This window comes from Garra rufa, chromosome 8 (genome assembly GCF_049309525.1).
Source record: "Garra rufa chromosome 8, GarRuf1.0, whole genome shotgun sequence".
NCBI lineage: Eukaryota > Metazoa > Chordata > Actinopteri > Cypriniformes > Cyprinidae > Garra > Garra rufa.
Window position 1 is genome coordinate 1,109,062 of NC_133368.1, and position 20,328 is coordinate 1,129,389.

General features: G+C 38.5%; 1 protein-coding gene across 1 annotated transcript; it reads right to left on the reverse strand.

The window, feature by feature from the left end:
* Positions 1 to 1,648: 1,648 nt before the first annotated feature.
* On the reverse strand, positions 1,649 to 13,217 carry LOC141340642 (uncharacterized). The gene is made up of 5 exons (XM_073845692.1): positions 13,086 to 13,217; positions 12,485 to 12,622; positions 3,316 to 5,832; positions 2,938 to 3,216; positions 1,649 to 2,764 (listed from the first exon to the last, which is right to left on the reverse strand). The coding sequence occupies exons 2-3, from the start codon at positions 12,567 to 12,569 to the stop codon at positions 4,754 to 4,756; spliced, it is 1,164 nt and encodes a 387-aa protein (XP_073701793.1). The 5' UTR covers positions 12,570 to 12,622; positions 13,086 to 13,217; the 3' UTR covers positions 1,649 to 2,764; positions 2,938 to 3,216; positions 3,316 to 4,753.
* Positions 13,218 to 20,328: the final 7,111 nt, after the last annotated feature.

Sequence of the window (20,328 nt, forward strand, 5' to 3'; positions counted from 1 at the left end):
ACATGCTGACATCATCCATAGGCCCCGTTTACACGAAGGGAAAACGCAGATATTTCCCTGCGTTTTGGCCTCTCATTTACACGAAAACCCCGTTTTTATCACAGAAAACGATTATTTCTAAAAACTCCGGCCAAAGTGGATAAATTAGAAAACGCCGTTTTCACGTTGTAGTGTGGACTGTGAAAACGGAGGCTTTTGAAAATGATGACGCATATTTATAGTCATGTGACGCATATTGTACCAATAGATATCTATGTTTACACCAGTAATTGTGCCTGTGCTATTCACACACTGCTGCTAAAGAGATTTACCTTGTACACTCTTCAAATTACAGTCCTAAAATGATGACGGAAAATTTACTCACAGTTGCTGTCCTGCAAAACATGACGACAACTGCTTTTCAGATAAAATATGAATGAGCGTGATATAGACGCGTCAGTGGATAATGAGATATTTCCGTAAATTATCCCGCCAGAAGAATTGCGTGAAAACTTATTACGTCTGTATAATTTTGGAGGCTTTACGCATGCGCAGTAAGGCGAATTTGATGTTTTCCTACGTTTCAGTGTGGATGAGAAACTTTTGGAAAACGCTTGGAAACGCTAGTGTGGACGGAGAGCGTTTTAAAATTAAAACTCCGTTTTCAAATGTATCCGGATTAATGTAAACGTAGCCATAGTAACAAGGTCAACCCCGCCCCTTACTCTTAGCTTAGGTCTTCTCTCTGTTCCTTAGTAAAAGTTTGTCTCAGCAGCTTTGTGAATAGGTTTCAAGAGAAAACTCTTAGCTAAAACTTTTTCTGGCATTTAGGAGAACTTGTAGTGGTAAGATAAAAAGTTTTGTGGTTGCAGGCTCTGACTATACGTGTGTGTGTGTGTGTGTGTGTGTGTGTGTGTATAGAGAGAGAGCATACATACATACATACATGTAAATATATATGAACACTCTAAAGCAAGATTTACATTTAAGAAAAAAAAGTCTGGGCATTCATAAGTCTTTAATAATAAACTTTAGCTAAGTATTAATTTATTAAGCATTAAGCTGAGTGTCGTCTTTATGTCTTGTGCTGTTCATCTTCCCTAAATAGTGTGTAATCTCCAGTGGCGCAGATGGTAAATCATGTGTTCGTCTGTTTTCAACGCGATCCATACGGGTTTGAATCCGCCTTTTGGGTAACTTTTTTTCTCCCTTTTCAAATTTCATATCAAAGCGGAAAATAATTTATTTTCAATAAAAATAAAGGAAATAATTGAAAAGTTGAAAATAAAGTATCAGTTAGGGTTGGCTTATTGTCCCAATATTTAATAATTTGAACTATAATAATTAAAACTATAATTTACACTCAATACTACTGCATTCTTTTATTCTACTACAATACTTGATACTTGCTTCTATTTGCAATAAATATTATAAATAGCAGAAAATCCTGCTATTTTAACAAAGTGTAAATACTCTGTGTAAATAGCCTCTATCGCTATTTACACAATGCAAATGCCGCTGCTTTTACAAATGTAACCCTGCTAGGTTCCCATTAATTGGCATGGAAAAAAATGTTGGGAAATCTGAGGATATTAGGAGAGTTAATCAACCTTAATAAATTGACATGTGTTTACACCACAAAACTAATGTAAAACACTAACACAAGCAATTATGAAAAATATTTTATTATCGCAGTCTTTAACACAGTAAAACCAACACAATACAAGTGTTCAAATGTAATTTCACAAACTTTCTTGCAAAAGTCCAACGCTGGTGGCGATTTCTGTCCAAGAGTTATTTGCCATCTGAGTATCTCAGTAATCACGCATTGATGGATCATAGAGATGTCTGTACAGACGTACCCGTTCAGTCAAAAACGCCGCGATGACACCACTTTTACCGCGCATCCAAACGAATTAGCAGGCGCGTCTTGTATAAATCAACTTTTAAGTTTCACATATTTAGGAGCTAGTTTTAATGCTAAAACGCTTTGTAAAAATACTCTTAGAGCAAAAAATTTAGGAGTCCTAAATTTAAGACTGACACGCCCATTATTTTTAAGATTTTCTCCTAAATCGGCAAGTTATGTGCTACTTTTAGCCTTAAGATGTTTTGTGAATACAGGCCCTGGGGGCCGTATGTATAAAACTTCTAAGAAATGCTCTTAAGAGTAGTCTTAAACTTTGACTTAAGTGTCAAAAAATTCTTAGTAAGAAGTAGGACTTTTTTTTAGAGTAGGAGACTTTTATAAAGAATCTAAAAGCAACTTTGAGTTTGAGACTGATTCTTAAGTTCTGACTTAAGTGTTGTAAATTAAGGACTACAATGATTGAAACACAAAATGGCCGCCCTTGACCTCTGAATCAGCCAATAGTGAGCTGCTCATGTGAGTCACAGCAGCACGACACCAATTATTTGATGAAACTACAATACAAACATTTAATTAAGACACTATTTAATATTTCAGTGTATTTAAACAAATGCTTTTGGAAATTGAAGGAGTTACAAAGTTGGTAAGAAAATGATATGTGTAATAGTGTGTTTGTGTTTTTTATTGAATTGACAATAGTAACTTTAATCATGGACAAGGGGAAAAACACAGCACACCAGCATGAATAAACGTCTTTGCACTGTTTAATATTTTTAAGTAAACGTAGTTTGGATGATGCTGGAGCCTGTCCGTCTTCTGCTGTATCATCAAGATGTCTCCCTGTGTCCTGCAGATGAGCCTTCAGCCTCACAAAAGTTTGCACAGGCAGTAGGCCCTGATGATGACATTGAGTGTCTTAAAAAGAAAAAAAGACAATTACAAATAAAGTTGTTGGAAATTCAAATAGAATATTACAAAATAAAACTGGAAAAATTACAAAAATAACAATCATTTGATGTTTTTTTCTGACAATAAAATGACATGACAAATGTGTGCTTTGTCACTTATTGTTTACATGTCTTTCTTACCCAAAATGTAAGTTAGCAAAGCAGTCCCTTACTGATGCTCTCCCTGAAGTGCTTTGTAATGTGTGGTTGATGGTATTGTCTTCTTTGTCATCATCATCATTGTCCTCATCAAGCAGTGGGAGGTTACGAGCTTTGCAAATATTGTGCAAAATGCCACAAGCCATAATGATGCGACTAGCACACTCAGGGGAGTATCTCATCTCTCCATGAAGGACATGGAATCTCCTTTTCAGCTGTCCAATTCCTCTCTCCACCACAGCTCTTGTTGCTTTGTGTGCTCTTCATGATGTAAAACAATAAAAGAACATAGCTGACATAATTAAATAATGCAGATATTGAACAAAATTTGTATGCCTGCAGTTGAATGCAGTATAGTACCTGTTATAATTGAGCTGCTGTTCTCCTTGTGGTCTTCTGTAAGGGGTGAGTAGCCAGTGTTTTAAAGGGTATCCTGAATCACCCAGCAGATGACATCCAGGGGGAACATAATTTTGTTCAAATAACCCAGTGAGGCCACTCTCTGAAAGAACCCGAGCATCATGTGTTGACCCTGGCCATTTTGGCACAAGATCCAGGATCTTGTAATTGGCATCAAACACAACTTGAACACTGATGCTGTGAAATCCTTTTCTATTGACATATGCCTCCTCATTTACAGTCGGAGCAATGATGCGAACATGAGTGCCATCAATGGTTCCAACAACTCCAGGGAAGCCCGCAATCCTCATAAAAGCCGCTTGCTTTTGCTGTATAGTTTGGAGGTCAGTTGGAAAGTCAATGAACTGCCTTATTATGTTTGGTGTTGTTAGTGCTGCTATAGTGCTGTTTATGACTCTGCTGACTGTGGCTTGTGATGGGCCTAAGTCATCACTGGTGCACTGCTGCATCTTTCCAGTCGCCAAAAAACGCAGAGTTATTATTACCTTCATTTCTGCAGTTAAGGCATTGTTTCGTACAGTGTGAGAAGTTATTGCATTTCTGACTAGATTAGTTACAAAAAGAATACCTTCACGATTAGCAACTCCCTGTCATCATATAATTGCAACACATTCTTTTGTTCTTGAAAGGTGCGTGGTGTCCTCCTCTCTGCTGCCATCTTGTTACTCCTAACTAGGTTAAGATACATCCCAAACACTCCTAAATAATTTAGGAGCTGAGACCTAGTCTTAGCACTTAAGAACTTTTATGAATCACTCTTTATCTTAAGTCCAGAAATAAGAGTAAAATTACGTCACTCTTAGAATTTTGAAACACTTAAGACTAAAATTTTACTCTGAGAAGCTTTATACATACGGCCCCAGAAGGCCATCAGTCACATTGACAAATACTTTGAGGGATATTGTAACTTGTAGCTCTAAATCCCACCCCTGTTCAGTTGGTGGAGAGTGCGCTCCAGTGTGGTCCAGAGAAGAAAATATCACAAATCTTTTGCTATGCATTTAAGTAAGTACAGGTGAGTTGCCCATCCACAATAGCTTTAGTGATACATTATGACACATTAAAGACCATCAACTTCATCAACTGAAAACAGCATAAACCAAAAGATTGATGGGGATTAAAGGTTCAATATTGGTTCATTGAAATGAGAATCTATTAAAATTGAGAAAAGGTTTTCTTACTTGACCCTAGCATATTTTGTTTTGATGATTTCATGATTAAAAATGAAAATGTGGACAAAAATAAAAGCAATTAAATGTATTAGAATTAATATGAAAACCAAAAGTTTAAGTCTATCACAATCTATGCCGCTGATTGAAATCTCATGTTGGTTTCTTCACATAATTCCCCACATATTTCATGTGAATATTAAGATTTTCTATTTGCGAGAAGGTCTTCCTATTGGATTCTTTAAACTATGTTGTTTTTTCATGTGAGCACTGAGACTACCGTTATGACTGAAATTTTTTCCACACTGAGGACATTTGCAGCATTTCTCTGCTGAATGAGTCTTCATGTGGTACTTAAGCTTTACTTCATGTATGAAACGCTTCCCACACTGATCACATTTGAAGGGTTTATTTCCAGTGTGAGTGACCTTGTGACACTCAAGGCTAAATTTTGATGCAAGGGTCTTTCCACAGTGATCACATGTGAACAGCTGCTTTCCAGTGTGAATTCTCATATGGTAACTGCGGGTGTATATATGTATGAAACTCATCCCACAATACTTGCAAATGTAAGGCTTGTCTCCAGCGTGGACTCTCATGTGGACTGTAAGGTTTTTTTTTGTAGGGAACCTCTTTCCACACTGTTCACAAGTATAAGGCTTCTCTCCGGTGTGAATGCTCATGTGGGAATGAAGGGTGCCTTTCTGTGTAAAACTCTTTCCACACTGCTGGCAAGTGTAAGGCTTCTCTCCTGAGTGAGTTCTCATGTGTCTTTGAAGGTGCGGTTTTTGAGAGTAACTGCTTCCACACTGTTGGCAGATAAATGGCTTCTCTCCTGAGTGAGTTCTCATGTGATTATTAAGGGATCCTTTTTGAGTGAAACTATTTCCACACAGTTGGCAGGTGTAAGGCTTCTCTCCCGAGTGGGTTCTCATGTGCCTTTTAAGGGCACCTCGATGAGAGAAGCTCTTTCCACACTGTTGGCAGGAGTATGGCCTCTCCCCAGTGTGAACTCTCATGTGCATTTTAAGTTTTTGTTTTTCACTGAAATTCTTCCCACAATGATTGCAGGTGAAACAGCTGTTAGATTTGGTTTTCCGAGGTGTTTTTTGTATAGAATTCATTTTAGTATTTTTGGCTTTTTTACTGTTAGATTTGGTTTTCCGAGCTCTTTTTTGTACACAAGTCGCTTTAGTCTGTGTGGCTTCTTCACCGTCACTGTTTTTCTCATACTGATCTGTCTGTTCCATTTCGTTTGAATCTTGATTCTCCTCTTTCAGTACCAGGTCTAGAGCAAAAGATAAATACAAGTTAACCACAGTTTAAAACCACAAAGCAAAAGATCTGAAAACCAACATGTAAGCATTTATCACTGAACATACCAAGCCGACTTTAAAGGACTAGCACCAATGAAAGCTGACGGTGTTGTCGCTTTACCGTCAGCAGGGTTTGGACCAAAAATCTATTAGAACACACCACTCAGACTACAGCCGACTGCAAACTAACATGTGATCTGCACCTGCGTGAGAGGAATTAGCAGTCTATATCCAGAGATGGGCACATATCAAAATGTATTTCAAATAAAAATACTGTTTGAGACAGTTAATTTAAATACAATTAAAGACGCAAGCAGCGATGAACAGGCCCTCGCCATCTGCGCAGTCGCCATCCCGATAGCATCAGGAAAATGGTGCCCAGTTGGCACATGCATTCACAGCAACCCTCTGCCCGTTTGGATTCAAAAAGTTTTCAGAATTGAAAGGGTTACACATTTAAATCAATAAAAAAGACACATACACACCAAATATAACATTTTGCCATCCAATTTCATTTGTTAACATTAACTATATTAGTTAACATAAACAGTAATTAAATAGAATTTATTAATGTTAAGCTATTTATTAATATTAAGCTAAAAAAGTATTCATACATTAATAAAATGTAAATTTGTATCTTTTAACATTAGTTTATGTACAGTCGTGGCCAAAAGTTTTGAGAATGACACAAATATTAGTTTTCACAAAGTTTGCTGCTCAACTGCTTTTAGATCTTTGTTTCAGTTGTTTCTGTGATGTACTGAAATATAATTACAAGCACTTCATACGTTTCAAAGGCTTTTATTTGCAATTACTTGACATTTATGCAAAAAGTCAGTATTTTCAGTGTGGGCCCTTCTTTTTCAGGACCTCTGCAATTTGACTAGGCATGCTCTCAATCAACTTCTGGACCAAATCCTGACTGATAGCAACCCATTCTTTCATAATCACTTCTTGGAGTTTGTCAGAATTAGTGGGTCTTTGTTTGTCCACCCGCCTCTTCAGGATTGACCACAAGTTCTCAATGGGATTAAGATCTGGGTAGTTTCCAGGCCATGGACCCAAAATTTCAACGTTTTGGTCCCCGAGCCACTTAGTTATCACTTTTGCCTTATGGCACGGTGCTCCATCGTGCTGGAAAATGCATTGTTCTTCACCAAACGGTTGTTGGATTGTTGGAAGAAGTTGCTGTTGGAGGGTGTTTTGGTACCATTCTTTATTCATGGCTGTGTTTTTGGGAAAAATTGTCAGTGAGCCCACTCCCTTGGATGAGAAGCAACCCCACACATGAATGGTCTCAGGATGCTTTACTGTTGGCATGACACAGGACTGATGGTAGCGCTCACCTTTTCTTCTCCGGACAAGCCTTTTTCCAGATGCCCCAAACAATCGGAAAGAGGCTTCATCGGAGAATATGACTTTGCTCCAGTCCTCAGCAGTCCATTCGCCATACTTTTTGCAGAAGATCAATCTGTCCCTGATGTTTTTTTTGGAGAGAAGTGGCTTCTTTGCTGCCCTTCTTGACAACAGGCCATCTTCCAAAAGTCTTCACCTCACTGTGTGTTCAGATGCGCTCACACCTGCCTGCTGCCATTCCTGAGCAAGCTCTGCACTGGTGGCACTCCGATCCCGCAGCTCAATCCTCTTTAGGAGAACATCCTGCCGCTTGCTGGACTTTCTTGGACACCCTGAAGCCTTCTTAACAATGCAGTGGAAAGTTTTTTTTTCGGGATTGAGTTAATTTTCATGGCAAAGAAGGACTATGCAATTCATCTGATCACTCTTCATAACATTCTGGAGTATATGCAAATTGCTATTATAAAAACTTAAGCAGCAACTTTTTCCATTTCCAGTATTTATGTAATTCTCAAAACTTTTGGCCACGACTGTACTGTGAATTAACATGAACACACAAATATTTTTAACACACACACATATATATATATATATATATAAACTCATCTTAAAATTGTATAATTTTCAGATGTTTTGAACGGATAACAGCAAAGTTTGTTTTGTTGTCAAAGTTTGTCTTGAAATTATTAATTATAATTTTATATTCAATAAATCACACTATAAAAATAAATGTCTATCAATATAGGGATAAGTGAATTTCAGCCCTCAGGCGCGGACAGGACGACAGCACGCAAGTGAGTACTTGAATTCTGTATTTTAAATAGGCGGTTGTTACATTTGTTGCTGCTAGAGAAACACGTCCTTGTTTTCTAACTATTTGACTTATTCGTTTCTATTTGCATTTTGTTGTTGCTAGACAGTATTTATTCGTTTCGGTTTATTTGTTTTCCTGGTGATTTCGTTGTAAATTGTAGTTTTGATTGCTCTCATTCTAATTGAAATGCTGAGCCGGACGGCCAAGGGAAGCTTTTGTTTGTGATATCGCTCCCTTCCTGAGCGCGCTTAAAAGAGCAAAGGGTGTTAGTTTTTCGTTTCGGTCTGACCCATTTGCGTACGATCCATTTGGGACTTACTCAGCCGAGTGGGCGTCCCCAGCTGCTATCACTAAATTTTTGATTGGTGGTGTATTTAACTGTGTTGTATCAGCTGACGCTGAAGACTGACCTGCGACTTTTCCTGCGCGACTTAACCGAGCAAAGACACCGACAACGCACTTAAGTACACCCTTACTTTATTTCACTCTTCTTTCTGTCCTTCTCTATCATGTGTTTCCAACTCATTCCGGTGCTCTCTACACACCGCACTAACATCACACGCACACGCCGACGCAATCTCTCTAACCTGCGTCCTATAGACACCTCTTCCACTGAACCTTTCTCTTTCACGGTTGGACTCTGGAACTGTCAGTCAGCCGTCAACAAAGCTGACTTCATTTCGGCATTTTATTTGCAATCTGGCCTGAGCATCCTAGGCTTGACTGAGACCTGTATACGTCCAGAAGACTCTGTAACCCCAGCCGCTCTAATAAATTCTCCTTCTCTCACACCCCGCGTCAGACTGGAAGGGGTGGGGGTACGGGACTTCTTATTTCTAACAACTGGAAATACTCAACACATTCTCCTCCATGCAATTATAACTCATTTGAATCTCATACAATCACTGTAACATCTCCTATCAAACTCCATGTTGTGGTCATTTACCACCCTCTTAGTCAACTTGGCATCTTCTTAGAAGAGCTGGATGGGCTGCTATCCTCTTTTCCAGAAGATGGCAGCCCACTTCTAGTCTTTGGGGATTTTAACATTCATCTGGACAAACCCTATGCCGCAGACTTCCATTCACTCCTTGCTTCATTTGACCTAAAACGCATTACCACTGCATACACTCATAAATCCGGCAACCAACTTGATCTCATTTACACACGAAATTGTATTTCAGACAACATTGTGGTCAAACCCCTACACATCTCTGACCACTTCTTCATTACACATAACCAACATCTTGCTACTTGTGCATCCCCATCCCCCCTACCTGTTACTTTTAGATAAAACCTACACTCTCTGTCACCCTCCCACCTTTATTCCTCAGTATCCTCCTCTCTTCCCTCTTCTACCCACTTCACATCCCTGGATACTAATGCAGCAACCGACACGTTATGCTCCACTCTTACTTCTTGTCTAGATGAGCGTTTGCTCAGAGTGATTAGTTATCTGTGTGAAAAAAGTTTTAAAGAGTTTGGATGCTGCACTTTAAATATATATAAAAAATTATGATTATCTTTTTTACTATCACTTTAAAAAAATCACCACATCAACAACGTTCAAGATATCCCAAATCCGCCCGCAATTTAGCATCTACAGAATATTCTCTTCATGTTAAAAAAGTTTGGTGTGAACAGCATGTTGCTCTTATGAGAAGTATGAATTTGTTTACAGCCTGATTTTTCCAAAAATCCACATTCAAATCAAAATAGCCGGCTTCCTGTTGGTCTTAGCCAATGAGATTAATTTAAAAAGTTGTCCAGATTGATGAGAACGAAATATGTACAGAGTTTGGTGACTGTAGGAAAAACTAACCCCCCAACTTTTGTCAAAAGATGGCGCTATAGAGTGCCTGCTCCACACCCATTTATGACCTTTTGCCAGTGTCTAACTATCATTAATATTGATGTGTGTGTTGAGTTTCATGAAATTCTAAGCATGTTATCTGCCTCGAAAAGACAGGAACCTAATTTTAAAGTTTGACATGTTGCTATGGCAACAGCATTTGATTTATCATCGAACCGTTTACATATTCTTATCGGCCGTGTTTTCACATTATTTTGCTGAAGTTAAAAAAAAAAACAAATAAAGAGGCTGATTTCAAAGCATTTTTAAAATGACACTTCCTGCTGCCAGTTGGTGGCGCTATAACTTTGACTCATAATAGTCACATTTATGGAATCGGCATCATACAAGGAACAATCTGGTGAAGTTTCATCAGAATCAGGCAATGTATGCAACAGTTAATAGACACTTCCTGTTTCTCATTTCTCGCCATAACTTTGTCACCTTGCCACGGCCAAACCGTTCAAGATATCAAAAATCCCCTCGCAACTTAGCATCCCCAATGTCTTGAGATCATGCTGACTGAGTTTGGTGACAATCCCATGGAAATCCTGGGAGGAGTATTTCAAATTCCAGAGCATGCGCTTTTTAGACTGCCCTAAATACCTCACTTCCTGTTGGGTGGAGCCCATGACAGAGTACAAAAGTTGTTTGGCTCAGTGAGATCTAGATGTGTACCGAGTTTCATATGAATATGTGCAAGTATGTGTGCGCAGTACATCAAGTTTTCTGACTGTGTTCAAGGGGGCGCTGTAGAGGCCCCCAAAAGTGCCCTGAAGGTTGAAAAAAATAAAAGAAAAAAAGAATCCTTAGAAGAACAATAGGGCCTTCGCAGGGGCGGATTGGCCATCGGGAGAACCGGGACAATTCCCGGTGGCCTGGCAGCCAATTTGGCCTGCTGCCATGTTTTTTTTAAGTTATATTTTATTTTCTCATATATTGTTGTTGTTGTGACTGTTGCCGAATGTTCTAAAGTGATTATTTCCAAATTCACCATTCAATAATAATACTCTAATAAATCGTAATCCGGTTTGTCTTGACTGACATAGCAATTCGCCACGCGCACACGTTTAGAGGGAGCTAAGGCTAACAACAATAAAACCCTTACAAAAATTAAGCATGTTTTCACTAAAAAACATTGTTACTATAGTTAAACTATGGTAACCACAAATTAACAAAGGTTTTGCTACACTTGGTTTTTGTAGTAAAACTCTGGTTATACAAATTGTAATCAAAATGCCAAAAAAAAATAATATATATATATATATATACACACACACACACACACTACTATACTTTTACCATAGGCCTAATTAAACCATGGTTAATTTCCCTAAGGACAAAACATGACCTATGATAATGCAAAAAAAAAAAAAAAAAAAATCAGTATTACGATATATTCAAGATGTAGCTATTATTGTAGGCCAAAAGTTTTAACATTTAGGCAAGATAAAACAATAGCACATGGTCCTAATGTAATACTTACATTTTTATAAAAAGGTAAATGGAAGTTCAAGAGATAATCTTTAATTATTTTTTGCATGGCACGAGCCAGTGGATTATACTTTTTTATTGTCCATGGTTTCAGAGTTTGTTGTGGGTTTATGGTATTGCCTGGATGAGTGTGAGATTTCCCGGCCTGAAATTTTGTCCCAGTCCGCCCCTGGTATTTCGTATTTCAATGGGTATCAATTCAGATGTCATAATTCGATTCTCTATTTTTTTTATTACATTCAGTAAAACAGTTTTAATACAAATGCTATTGGCATTTAAAATAAAATAAAAATAAAAAAATGAACAGTAAACATCAGTTTACAAATGGAATTGAAACATATTTTTTGTATACACTATTTATTATTGTTACATCGTGGAAAGAGCCATTGTTACAGTTTCGTCACGTTAAACCAAACTTTAATTTTGACGGGTTGCTGTGAAGAAATTGCAGCTGCTGTATGTGTGATATTCTCAATATTAAGTTTTATAATCACTTCCAAAAAATGAATCTACAAAGAATCAGTGGTTTTTCAAGAGAGAAATTGTGATACGGTATTCTTCAAAATGAATAAAAAGTTAAATTCAACGCAAACCTGCAATAATTCAATATGTTTGATAATACAAATGTCCTTTATGTATTTAATCCCATTTTATTAATCGATGTCTTTGCTGTCGACCTACGATGATCCAATTCATCCATACTAATAAGAAAAAATCACTCGAGATAATTCAACATTTGTTTTTTTAGGAACGAGTTACAAAGTGTTATAATGCTGAAAACACTCCCCTCTTTAAACATCTCTTATGAACTACTCTAAAGGAAATATGCACTTTGTTAAGCAATTGTTTGATTTGTTATCATGTTTTGCATTTGTTTATTGTGAAATTTTTAGTGCTGCCATTTTAGCCAGGACTCCCTAAAAGAGATTATGCATCTCAATGGGGATATCCTGGTAAAATAAAGGCTTAAAAGAAAAAAGACCCGCTCTATGTCAACTAAAGCCACTTTAATTATGACCCTCCTATCACATTCTTCAGAAACATCATTCATTTCTGTAGAGCTTGACATTTTAATCAAGCGAGTCAATCTTTAAGACTGAAAACTAACCTGTTTGTTCCTCAGTGTCTTCTTGTCTCAGACTGAATACGTCTTCAATCCTGAAGTCTTCACTCTCCTCTTTAATAATCGCCATCTTTATCAGTGGATCTCAGCTGCAGCTTTTTTTTTGTTTCTGCGTATTTTGTCCTGTTCAAGATGGAAAAAAAAAAACAATGAACAGAAAGCAAAATAAACCCAAACTAAACCTCTGTCTCAATCAGCTCCCTATTTCAGTAGTCAGCACACTAATAAGGGAGTCAGTCAGAGTGAGAGTTAAATCACAGGATTAGACAAAAACACTTAAAACTAGGACTACAAACTATACAGACATTTAATATTTAGTTAGGTTATTCAGAATTTGTAATTATACAATAAATTACACTTGAAAAGATTTCCAGATGGTTTAATAGTTGCCATTGCGTTTGTTGTCCTCGATAAATTTACACTGTTATGAACAGCAGGTCATTTATCAGCGTGTAGTGAGTCAATTTGAATCATTTTGAGAGACATTTCATTCAACTGAGATTAAAAAAGCGCCGTTTTCCCGTCACTACTTTCTAATTCATGTTTATGAAAACATTCACAACACAGGGAGCGAAATGAGACGCACCTCTTCTGTTACTCACACAAAATAACGTCTATTAATGTTAGATAAACCACTACAATGTTACATTCAATAATAAGTAATCTTGCACCGCTCTAAGGTTTCTATCAGTTTAAAAACGTACAAACACAGACGTCTCTTCATCTGAACAACAACAGATGCGGGAGCGCAGCCTCATGACGTCACGCCGACAGAGCAAAATAAAAGTCCTCTCTGCTCTTCTGAAAACCAGCTCAGTCCCAAATAACAGCTTTCACAGCTATAATAACTTGAGCTATAATAACGTATAACAACATGTTTTAAGATTAAATATAAATGTAAACCTAACTATGCATTATAAGGAAGCATTATTATTAGTGTTATATAAACATCTAAACATTATAAATTTAACCTAAAACAGATTTGTTAGGCACACTCTAGCCAGATTTAATCTTAACTACATATATATTAAATTTAATATATCATTATTATGATAAGATTAAACATAACTTTTGAACATGTTTGTGGTTTCATTTGTTCCTACCTTTTTTTGTGGAAATTTAGAAGAAATTGTGGTATGAAAGTGTTATTGCAGTATGGCCACATGTCTGGCAAGTGTTTTATAAAGGACACTTGCTGAAGAAGCGTGTTTTTATAGGAGTCTGCAATTAAAGGAGTAGTTCACTTTCAGAACAACAATTTACAGATAATTTACTCACCCCCTTGTCATCCAAGATATTTATGACTTTTTTTCTTCAGTCCTCAAGAAATTATGTTTTTGAGATAAACATATCTGGAAATTTCTCCATATAATGGACTTAAATGGTGTCCCGATTTTTGAATCTTCAAAATGCCGTTTAAATGCAGTTTAAATGCGGCTTCAAATGGCTGTAAACAATCCCAGCCGACAAAGAAGGTCCTTGTCTACTGAAACTTTAGGTCATTTTCTTAGAAAAATATATTTTTATATATCTTTTAAGCACTGAAACTCGTCCAGCACTAGGGCTTGTAGTCACATACTCACGTCTAAAGGTCACGCGTGACGTATGCGAAACTCCAGACCCAGTGTTTACAAAGCCAACTTGAGAAGAGAGAAGTGCAACGCAATCAAACACTCTTTAGCAACAAGGTACAACATAAAGTACAACGATGTCGGACGACTTTGAAGCTGGAGGAGCACATGAGATGGAGTTTTTTACACAGTTTTCCTACCTTTTTGAGCCGGAATACACAGACGATGAACTCTGTCAGAGAGAGAAAACTGCGACACAAGCCTCAGGCAGACCGCGTTCAAACCAGACGAGATGGAGCTTCAAAATTCAAAGTGTAATTCAAAGTGCTGTACATAAAAGGATTAAAATCATAATATCATAAAAAATTTAAAATAATAATCACAACAATAAAAACAGAGAATTTAAGAACATTTAAGATGATTTAAAAATTGATTTAAAATTAATTAACAGTAAAAATGATTATACATAAAATAATGCAATCTGTTCGGACGTAGCACAGTGCTCATTCAATAAATGCACAACTGAATAGATGAGTTTTGAGTCTGCATTTAAATGTGGCTAATGTATTAGCACATATGATCTCTTCTGGAAGCTGATTCCAACTGCGGGCGGCATAATGGCTAAATGCAGTTTAAATGTATTTAACCTGTATTTAAATGGCATTTTGAAGATTCAAAAATCGGGGCACCATTTAAGTCCATTATATGGAGAAATTTCCAGATATGTTTATCTCAAAAAACATAATTTCTTGACGAATGAAGAAAAAAAAGACATATATCTTGGATGACAAGGGGGTGAGTAAATTATCTGTAAATTGTTGTTCTGAAAGTGAACTACTCCTTTAAGACACAAATTGCCTATGCACCCACATCTGAACAGGCTAAAGACTTGCACAATGCAGTGGCGTACTTGAATCAACACATCGATAAACCTGGATTCTTTTCCAGAGGACCACACAGCTGACAATTTTAGAATTCTTTGAAAGCATGCTGCCAGAGTGGCACATCACATTTGTCTAGCATCACAACAGACTAACATGAATAAAGCATTTAATGGGTTAGCCTGTGTTTGGTTTGGTAGGTCTTTCAGAGTGGCCTGGGGAGGCGAGGTATCCAAAACTCATCAACTGGTCACTGGGGTTCCTCAGGGTTCAGTTCTTGGACCTCTCCTCTTCTCCATATACACTACATCTCTGGGCCCCATCATACAGGCACATGGCTTCTCCTACCATTGCTATGCTGATGACACACAGCTCTATCTTTCTTTCAAACCAGACGATCCATCGGTAGCTGCACGGATCTCAGGTTGCCTGGCGGATATCTCTGCATGGATGAAGGAACACCATCTACAGCTCAATCTAGCAAAGACGGAACTCCTTATCTTTCCTGCCACCTCCATCCAGTTAGGTTCATCAACAATTACCCCATCAACTTCAGCCAGAAATCTGGGTGTTATCTTTGACAACCAACTGACTTTTAAAGACCACATAGCTAAGACCGCTCGATCTTGCAGGTTTGCATTGTACAACATCAGAAAGATCAGGCCCTTCCTAACAGAGCATGCTGCACAACTCCTCGTCCAGGCCCTGGTCATCTCCAGGCTGGACTACTGCAATGCTCTTTTAGCTGGTCTTCCAGCAAGTACAATCAGGCCTCTACAAATGATTCAGATTGCAGCAGCACGGCTTGTCTTCAATGAGCCCAAAAAGGCCCATGTTACACCTCTCTTCATATCCCTGCACTGGCTACCGGTTACAGCACGCATCAAATTCAAGACACTGATGCTGGCATATAGGACAGCCACCGGATCATCACCTGCCTACCTCCATTCACTACTACACATCTACACTCCCTCCAGAAGTCTGAGATCCTCTAGTGAAAGACGCCTCATTGTACCACCACAGAGAGGTATCAAATCACTGTCCAGAACATTCTCGTTCAACGTTCCTGCCTGGTGGAATGATCTTCCCACCCCTATCCGGAATGCAGACTCCTTAACAGCTTTCAAACGACTGCTGAAAACCCATCTTTTTCGACACTATCTGACTCAATAAATAAAAAAATAAAAAATCCTCCCTTCTAGCCTGTTTTTCCTCTCTTTCTTGATCTTCTCCTTCTAGCCTGCACTCTTCTAACAACGCCTGATATATGGTATTTTTGAACACTTCCTATGTTGATCTGCCTCCTTAGGATGAATCACTTGTTGTATTCCCAATTGTAAGTCGCTTTGGATAAAAGCGTCGGCTAAATGAATAAATGTAAATAAATGTAAATGGTTTGGCTGTTTTGGCCATAACCTAAATCTAGCCAAAGTGCTTCAGGTTAGGGCAGAAACTTCTGCAGTGCTGTAGTCTGTAAGTGGTACATGTTTATTAGGAAGTGCCGGTGCGTTTGCAGGATCGGCCCCACAAAGCAAGTTATGCAAGTGAGCCTTGAATGCAGTTAGATTAATGCCATCGAATGATTCACCTTATGCACTTTCCCATTCTGAATCAAGTGATTTGGGATACGTGTTTTAAAATTACGTTCTGAATCAAATGATTAGCCTTATGCGCATTGAATTCCAGCTCTGAATCAAATGATTCACAATGTGTGCTTTAAAGTCCTGTTCTGAATCAAATGATTAGCCTTATGTGCATTGAATTGCCGTTCTGAACCAAATTCGCCTTTCGCCTGAAGAGAGAGATCCTCAATAAGCTTTTGGAGCTGCTTCATCAACAACAGAGACATGGCTGGGGTACAACACTCCAGACATTGGTGTTTTTGTATTGGTTGGCCTGTGGGGTTCTGGGGTTGTGTCGCATGCTTTTGGGATCCCATGGCCAACCATTAACAGAATTATACATTGAGTGGCTGGTGAATGGCAATTTTGGTTGTGGCCCTACCAAAGTCAGAAGAACACCTGCTCCAGGTTGGTGCTGGCTTTCCTTCTCTCACCAAACACCAGGTATTTGGTAAAGCTGTTGGAGCAATTGATGGATGCCATGTGGGAATATAACCGTCAGCTGGCCCTGATGGGCAGTTTTATAAAAACAGAAAGCTGTTTTCCTCCATCCTGCTTCAAGGGATATGCGACTATCATGGGGAATTTTTAGACAGTTTTGTAGGGTACTCCGGGAGTGTCCACGACTCTCGGGTGCTTAAGAACAGCCCCATTTACAAATAGTCAAAGTATTCACATCAGGGCTTTTTCCTCCTCTGTGATGGTGGGTACTCCTGAACAGAGAAGCCAATCGCAATCATGACCATTTAAGAATCCAGCCTCAACATCTACTCAGCGCTTCAATGCTCGAAAGACATGAACATCTTAGGTGACAAGGGGTGAGTACATTATCTGTAAATGTTTGTTCTGTTTTTGTCCTTTAACACACAACTTAAATTTCAGAAAGAAGAATTTACCGAGTGTTGTTTTCAGATTTGTGTGTATACAGGTGATCATACAGGAGCCATTTATTATTAGACAAGCACAAGTCCATTATACAACCAGGACCATGACTACATTTGTCATCCTATATAAAAAGAAAAGTAAGTTGAACACACATGAATATAATTTGCTACAAATACCGACTTTGATATTAACTAATTACTTACCTATAATATAGTAAGTTTAAACAGCATTCCAAATGACTAACTTTTCATGGAATTTAAAAAACCTTAACCCAGTATACTGTTTTTTTTTCTTATTTGTGTTCTTAGGCTTACTAGGAAGTCAGCAAGAGAACTCACACAACACATGGCATCTTTTCCACTTTCTTTATCTTTTATTTTTGTTAATGTTTAACTAAAGATATTTATTTATTTTTATATGTGTTTAGCCATTTAGAATTTATTCATTTATAAATTTTTTACATGTAGTCATATGTTGACAATAGAAATACCTTTTAATTATAGAATTAACAATAGAATTACGTTTTAATATTTGTAACATTTGTAAGTAAATCTAGTAGTAAATATTATAAATATTTTTGTTACATTTTATCAAAAAGTTTTTCAAGTAAATTAAAGATATAACTCCTTGTCCTGTCTTCTGCATCTCTCCTTTCTTCGTGCCATGTCTTCCTTCAGTAGCTCAAGAAGATAATCTGATTTGGTTTTTCTCTTTTTTGACCGTGCTGACTGCTCTATTCCTGGCCTCTCCTCCGGTTCTGCTTCTTGGGTGACTTCAACAGAACTACAACCTGGCCGTGTTTCGTCATCAGGCAGTGAAGCAATGAGAACGGGGGAAATGGAGGGCCTTTGACCCAACATCTCGTCTTTCAGAACAAACCCCGGCCAAGTTTCAGCAGTGGGCTTTCCATTGTTTAGGCCCTCACCTGATCCTGGATGTTTGCATTCCTAAGCCAAACAAGATTAATGGTAGCATAAGTTTTCTAAGCAGTAAAGATCTTAAGTTTGTTAAGCTGTCAATACAAGTTAGAGCTACAGTGGTTGAGCAAATTATCAACATTATATATTCTAGGTGAAAATAAAATATAAAAAATGTAATAATTAAAATGTTTTCATAGAAGTGAGACACTATAATTTTATAATTTATTAGAGGTGGGACTGTACAAGGGTACAAGTACTGTAATGAGTACGTACTCAAGGGAGAACACAGAACATGGAGTTAAAATCAAACACAGTCTTTATTAAATCCACAAGGAGAACAAATAGGAGAAACAAGTACATACAGCAACATTAAAGGCTGACAAAGCACTGAGAACACAGACCAACTTATAAAGGGAGTGCCAATGACTAAAACAAACAGCAAAACCAAAGAAAACAGATCGAAAGGGGAGACAATGGGAGAAACCAATACACACAGACTGACAGTTCTGTAACATTGAGGGCGTAATGGCTGAAAATCAAATGTAATGGCTGACCGGAGCGGAGCCGGAGGGACAAGGGAGCCCGGTGGAGCTGGTGGACCAATGGGCTATGGTGGAGACAAGGGAGCTGAGAGCCGTGGTGGAGCCGCAGAATCGGAGGGTGGAGGTGGAGTTCTGGACTCTGAGGCTGGAGGCGGAGATGGGGGATCCTCCAGCAATGACGCCGATGGAAACTGGCAGACCCGCGGTGAACCCACTGCACAGGTGGTCAATAGAAATAGGAACAAGATGGAGGGAGGGAAGTTCAGACAGTTCATGGGAAAACGGGATTTCAATTTCAATATCCTCAGAGACATCCATTAGATCATTTTCAGAAAGGCATTCAAGGCAGGCAGACAGTTCGGGGGAAAAAAAGGGATTTCAGTTTCAATGTCCTCAGTGATATCAATCTAATATTTTAAGTCCCCAGAGTCCTGCATTTGCTCACCCTCAGAGGTAGTGCAGTGGGCGTGGCCTTCCATGGCCACCTCTCACTCCAAAGTAACTTCTACCTTCGTGGGCTCTGTAGCCGGCTCTCACACCTGGTCAGATGTAACCCTTAATCCTCAAGCTCCACAGAGATTGTTCGCTCTGTTGCTCCCATTGGTGATGGCTCACTGGTTGTATTGGCAGCTGGTTCTCTGGACCATCTCCAGACAACATGTGGTTTGATATCTTGGTGTTACTGTATTTTTTGTTTAAGTTTGATTCAAAATAGCGCACAGCTGTTCCATCTGTTCTACAGGTCCTTTTCAAAAAATTAGCATATTGTGATAAAGTACATTATTTTCTGTAATGTACTGATAAACATTAGACTTTCATATATTTTAGATTCATTACACACAACTGAAGTAGTTCAAGCCTTTTATTGTTTTAATATTGATGATTTTGGCATACAGCTCATGAAAACCCAAAATTCCTATCTCAAAAAATTAGCATATCATGAAAAGGTTCTCTAAACGAGCTATTAACCTAATCATCTGAATCAACTAATTAACTCTAAACACCTGCAAAAGATTCCTGAGGCTTTTAAAAACTCCCAGCCTGGTTCATTACTCAAAACCGCAATCATGGGTAAGACTGCCGACCTGACTGCTGTCCAGAAGGCCATCATTGACACCCCTCAAGCAAGAGGGTAAGACACAGAAAGAAATTTCTGAACGAATAAGCTGTTCCCAGAGTACTGTATCAAGGCACCTCAGTGGGAAGTCTGTGGGAAGGAAAAAGTGTGGAAGAAAACGCTGCACAATGAGAAGAGGTGACCGGACCCTGAGGAAGATTGTGGAGAAGGACCGATTCCAGACCTTGGGGGACCTGCGGAAGCAGTGGACTGAGTCTGGAGTAGAAACATCCAGAGCCACCGTGTACAGGCGTGTGCAGGAAATGGGCTACAGGTGCCGCATTCCCCAGG

Excerpts from the sequence above, each read along its gene's own strand:
- LOC141340642 (XM_073845692.1), bottom strand. The coding sequence starts at position 12,569 with ATGGCGATTATTAAAGAGGAGAGTGAAGACTTCAGGATTGAAGACGTA. Across the intron at positions 5,833-12,484 it reads AGACACTGAGGAACAAACAG|ACCTGGTACTGAAAGAGGAG; the intron begins GTTAGTTTTCAG and ends CTTTTGCTCTAG.